Genomic DNA, 6,217 nt, shown 5'->3' with positions numbered 1-6,217 from the left:
TTGCTGTGTAGGCTACTGCTTATTGTGCAAGTAAAAAGCAGGGCAATCAAATAACACAAGGGGCCTGCTGTGGTGCAAAATGAATGTACATGCAGTATTTTTTATTTTTATTTATACAATATATTTTATATTGAACTGAATGATAAAACATATATGCAATGTAACAAATTATATAATGCAAACAAAACCATGCAGTATGCCCTTTTCTGATCCACTGATGCCGCTTGTTTAAGCTACAAAGACATTAGGCTGTTCTTTAGTGAAATAAAAGACATACACAAATAAATAAATATTTCTGAACATTTCAATTTTGACTTAGGAAAAAACAGATCAAGCAGAGCTCGTGGCTAAAGGAGCCTGACTGCATGCTGGTGGGGGGTAAAAGACAGCCTGGGGGGTGTGGAGGGCGTCTGTTTTTTAATGAGCTGAAACTTTAAATACTGCATAATATATAATAAAAATGGATAGTTCATTTAACTCTCCCGATAAGTCGTGGAAAAACTATTAAAATCCATTACTCTCTTAATGTCAACAGAGTAAGCATTGAGTATGAATGAAGTGAACATGATGCCATCATCAACAAGAAAGAAAAACAAAACAATAATCAACGTGATCTTGAAGAAAAAACGGATTTGGGGATAAAGTTAAGTGCACATGCTTAAGGGCATCAACTAAACACAGTGAAAGCAATGACAATGATATATTAAACTATATAACTTTGGATCCACTCTAAGAATACAACATTAGCATGTTTATCACACTTTAAAGAATATAAAGAACCTTGATGAAATTGTCCAGAATGTTTATTTACTGCAACTTAGTCCTAATGTCAGCTGGGAGTGGTCTTGAACCAGAGCGGCCAGAATAGATGACTGATGCCGCCCACTGACAGTAGCTTTGGCAAAGCTGATTGGCACAGCAGGCATAGTGTTTCAATACTTCCCCTTCCCCCAACACACATACAAACACATATATAACTTGTCATAAAGATAAAAAAGAGAGGATGGTGTAAATAAGAGAGTTATGGTGGCCCTTGTCATCCCTTGGGTGAAGAAATACACGATAATAGATTTTTAACAGCTTCAGTACTATCACCCCTCCGAAAGAAAAAGAAGTGATTCAAGTGTCAATGAGAAAAGGTCAGCAATTATTAACTACTAAAAACTATATTTTTGATGTTTCTCACTCCGCTTAAGTTTTACTCTTTCAAAGCTGATATAAAGTGTGCATGTTTGCAACTGGAGAGGTTTCTAGTTGAAAAGTAATGAGCTTTTATGTTTCCGTTGTCACATTATAATTCAAAAAGTGCCATTTCACAGCAAATATTGTGACAATGTTGGCTGACACCTCTGCATTAAGATGTAATTCCAAGTGTGATCCTTAAACTGATCTGAGTGATGGCTCTGGTACCCCTGCTGCTCCTGGAGCAAGAGCGGAGACGGTGCTGGTGGCCAATCCAGAGGCTTAATAATGATAACCTCTCCAGTATTAGCTGCAGGGGTTGTTCACACAATAATTGTTTCTGCCAAGCCATATATCTATATGACAAAGAAAAACCTGCTGTGACTTTCCTGCTAAATAATTGATTTAAGAATCGGCTGCATCAATTTCAAAACGATGAACATGTTTTTTTGCACTGAATAAACTGAGAACTTATTAGCTAATTAGAAGATAATTACAAGTCTCTCCAAGTTGATTAGCAATTTCACCTTTAAACATTAACAATTCACAGCAACACCACACTCCATTTCAGCTCTTGTTTTGCTTTACTTACCTAAATTCTAAACAGTACAAGTATTTAAAGATTTCACCTCGACACAACTTATTTACCAGCTTCAGCATGCAATTAAATTTGCCAAACAGACATTCATTCTTTGTTCATTACCACATTAGATGTGTGTTGGGTAATTTAGACACTTCAATACAGGACAAGACTACCACAGCTATTAAAAGGCATCAATCTCGCACCAAATGCTGATATATTTGGTTAATTTACAGCAGCTCATTTGCAGTCCAGATACCCTAGACCTGCACTGGTGGTGACTGAGGTTCGATGTGTAACGCTAAGCCTCCGCCGGAGCTGAAGCGGTGCCCTCCCCTGCAGTTTAGAGTGACTCAAAGGTGAAGTCCTGAAAACAAATACAATGTACTCACATGCTCCACAGTTTAGATTTCACTGACTCGCATCATCCTGTAATAGCCGCACACAAAGCTGCAGTCAGTTGCAACCCCATGCAATTGTGTCTGGCTGTACGGTGGTATCAATGCAGCTTGTGGGTCAAAGGGTCAATGAGTAATTAAGACATGGTTGCCTGAGCATTCCCCATGCACACTTTCAGTGCTGATGAAAGGTTGGAAATGAAAGCAGGGGGTTTTAAGTGCAGCCTGATACTATGGATCACATTTCCATAAGTGTGTCTAAATGTTCCTTGTTCAAGGCAATTAGTATGATTAAGAGATAGCACGGTGTCATCACACTATTTAAGAGGATTTTGCACATGAATTCTGCATGAGGTTTGGACATTTCTTGATACAAAAAGGTGACATTGCTTAGAATAAAAAAAAGCTAATTACTGTACATCCAGGGACCTTAAATATCGGTTTAATAGCTCAACCAGTAATTAGTGTGCTTGCTTCAGCAGAGAAAAGCAGTTTCTCTTTCTTTTCTTTTGGGTGGATGGGGGCTGCTAGTGTAAGTGTTGGTTAGGCCTGCAAACAAATGCAGATGCCCATCTTAAGACCATGAGGAATGAATATTCAAGGATATATTTTATATTAAATTTAATTACCCGGTAAATTGGTCTTCCATAGGACGAGCAAGTTTTACAAAACAGGACGCTCATGAAGAGGTGGTGCATCATGAACATCATGTAGGCCAATATCACAGCCTTCAAGTCAAAAGGTGCATTGATTTACATGCACAACAAGAAATTATTCGTTGTTTCATTGTTGCTAAAAATGAAGAGGCCAAGGCCAGAAAATTGAGGTCACAGATAAATGCTATTAGTAGGAGATGCTGAGGAGTGAAGAAATCAATATGGCAGTTTGTCAACCTGCCTCTCGGAGGGAGCAGGACTCTGCAGCAGAGGCAAGTGTGCCCTGTCAGCAAAGCACATTACCAGAAATCAAAGGCCAGTGGAGGCCCGAAGGAAGGGATGTGGATGTCTCTATACAAAGGCCACACTTTGGTAATTAAAACCTATTTTATCAGACCTGTCTTGTCAATGTTTTTCTCTAACACTATTGACTATCTGTTGCATGCAGAGTGATCACTAATTTACCTTTAAATAAATGAGCCGGGGTTATTTAAATTCCTGCATTTGTCCCACAAAATCAAGCAAAAGACATGGTGTCAAATAAATGGTGCCACTTGGTATCACTTATGTGAATTAATAATACTTTTTAAGACTTTGGATTTGAAGGAAATTACTTATTTACAATGACATTTGTTTCAAGACTTCATCTTGAGAAGCTGGCTTACCCTTATGACCCACCCAGGTGTTAAGTCCATGTGGCATGAAAACCATTACACACTTTAATATTTGTTGCAATAATATATTTTTACAATGTATTGACTCTGAAGACATGAACTGGAGGTTGGTAGACCTACAACATTCACAAACATCACTGTGAAAACATCCAGGAAAAGGCGTAGGGTCTATTCTCCGAGAAATCCTAAACTTTTCATTATACTTTAATGGAAGGTTAGCTTTCTCAACAAACACTGTCCATATTGTGTGTCAGTGTAATAACATGCATCACTGACTCCTTCACTGCAACTTTTAAATCTTAAATAATTAAACACAAATGAACCTGTGCAGTCAGACAACAGGAGCAGGAATTACACAATATTGCACTTTTGTCAATAGGTCCACTACAACATCACCTGGGGAGCTGTTAAAAATAGGCTACAGCAGTTGGCAGACAAGAGCCTCTTGCAAACACATTCAAAATAGTGTTTTGTTCATGGTTTAATACTGTGCGCCTTCTTCTTCTTTGTAAGCGAAATAGACTGTGACTGGTCCAACACTTGTCTGCACTGTTTCTGCAGCTCCTACCACCATCCAGCAACCAATGCCATAGGCCAAACAAGGGATGCCTGCAATAAAAGGACACAGCGATTATGAAGTATCTGCAGTGTTTAAAAATATAATTTGTGTTTTATATAAAGTAGAGCATAAAATATATTTACTGACCCAGATTAAGAACTTTCAACATGGTGAAAAATGTGTCCTCAAAGTCCAGGTTTTGTGGAGGCGTTTTGGTACAGTGATATTTTATAAAGGGGAAGCAGCCTGTTCTCAGTATTTGGTAGTTGGATCCCTGGACTCTCCAATTAAAGTTGGACAGTCCGAACTGGTCATTGTGAACGGAGCTGTAGCGGACACAGTATGAAGTCCACGGCGGGAGCTTACGCTGCAGCAGGTGGCAGGTCAACACCTCTGAGGCAGCTGGCCGCGGGCCTGTCCTGCCAAATGTGCTCGGAAACAGGGCGATCTTTAAAAAGATGCTGTGTATCTTCCTAAAAACCTCCTTCATGACTTAACCTAAAAGTAGAATTATTCACCTTTTTGTGTTGTATCACCTGGGCCGCATGTAAATTAGTCACAGACAGAGCTCATGACTACTACCCATAGATGAAATGTACCGACACTTTAAATCAGCTGACGTGCAACAGCAAAACATGCTGTATAAACTGACACGTCCTTCAAACCAGTGGGAAAAGGACACAGGGCAATTATGGGACCGTTTAATGCTACATGAGGAACTAACGTGAGCTAAGGTTAGCAAACAAGACAGTCCCTGTTTGTGAACTAAACAAAAACCTTTTCTACGGAAGATATTTCACTACACAGAGCAACACGTCCGGATACACATGCTGAACACACGCATACAATTTATTTTAACCGGCTAAGAGACCTGTGAAGAAAACAGCTCTCTGACTGAGCGCTTACGTGCTGTGTAGTGTGTTTCATAGATGGTGTGTGTTTGCTGGGTTTGCTCTGACCTGGTTCTCCTGCTAAAGTCGTCCGGTTGGAAACGCAGCACTGTGCAGTTGTTCCTCTTCAACACAATTTGTAACTACGACCCATAGACTGTTAATATTAATATTTACCGTCAATGCTACGACCGTCTGTTCACCGGGTATTAGTCATGTGTGATGTGAAGTGACGGACTTTCAGCTCGCACTATACTTCACACCCTGCCACGCTATAAATCAACAAGGTTACATTTAACAGTCCAATATGTGTGGGAGTAATGAATGACTTGTTGCTGAAATACCATTTTTTCCACGTTATTAGTTTTCTGTCTTCATTTTATATTTACTTTTTATTTATTTATCAAGATAACTATGCTGAACTTGGTTATCAGGGACCATGACCATTGCTCCCTTTGCAACTTTGACCATTACTGACTCCAGTGGTAATTAGTGTTTTTGTTAGGCTCCTGACCACATGAACACCACCAGCACATCCTCCTTTACAAACTAGATCCAAGACACTCTCAAAGACACTGAAGCCCTTGGTGAAATATTTCCAAATAAACGTTCAGTTGTCTGTTGTAGATCAGCACCATGGACAGCAGTCCGCAAACCTACAACACACAACTGAACCACACTTTCTCCATATAAGCCAAAATGAATACTGAATATTGGCCACAAAAAGCCAACATGTTAAGTCAAGTATGCATACACACGTATTTTGAATTTCCATATTAAAAGATATACATGCTGTATACACATATGTATACATTGTATATAAAGAAACCTGGTTGGTTTGTGTGGGTGATTAGTGATGTTGTAGCTCCTAAAACCAAGTGAATTCCGTATCCTCAAATCATTTTGTAGTAACAGACTGAATGCAAACATTTATAAAATCAACTAATTTCAACTTTTACAATTCACAACTTTTCTCCTGAAAACACTATACTGTATGTACAGATATGAAAAATAACATATCCTTTAGTACATTTTCAACAACAAAATACTGTTTTTCTGAAAACTTCACAATACACTCTTTGATAAAGAAATACATATTGTCAATTTACAGGAGTCCTTTGGCAATCAAATTACAGCCAGTACCAATCACTTTTTCATCAACCGACCAAAGAAATGTGTAGCCACAGGTTCACAGAGGCAATGCATTATGGAACATCTCACTAAACAATATACTCATTCTCATCTATGTTGTATACATCTGGGCATAAAGTCAAGATA

At 38.8% G+C, this 6,217-nt stretch overlaps 1 protein-coding gene across 1 annotated transcript; it reads right to left on the bottom strand.

The window, feature by feature from the left end:
- Positions 1 to 3,521: 3,521 nt before the first annotated feature.
- Positions 3,522 to 5,163, bottom strand: c8h15orf61 (chromosome 8 C15orf61 homolog). Its single transcript, XM_039810043.1, has 2 exons — positions 4,197 to 5,163; positions 3,522 to 4,099 (listed from the first exon to the last, which is right to left on the bottom strand). Exons 1-2 carry the CDS (start codon positions 4,537 to 4,539, stop codon positions 3,972 to 3,974), a joined length of 471 nt encoding a protein of 156 aa, XP_039665977.1. The 5' UTR covers positions 4,540 to 5,163; the 3' UTR covers positions 3,522 to 3,971.
- Positions 5,164 to 6,217: the final 1,054 nt, after the last annotated feature.

This window comes from Perca fluviatilis, chromosome 8 (genome assembly GCF_010015445.1).
Source record: "Perca fluviatilis chromosome 8, GENO_Pfluv_1.0, whole genome shotgun sequence".
Classification (NCBI taxonomy): Eukaryota; Metazoa; Chordata; class Actinopteri; order Perciformes; family Percidae; genus Perca; species Perca fluviatilis.
This window is presented reverse-complemented; position numbering and strand designations above follow the sequence as displayed.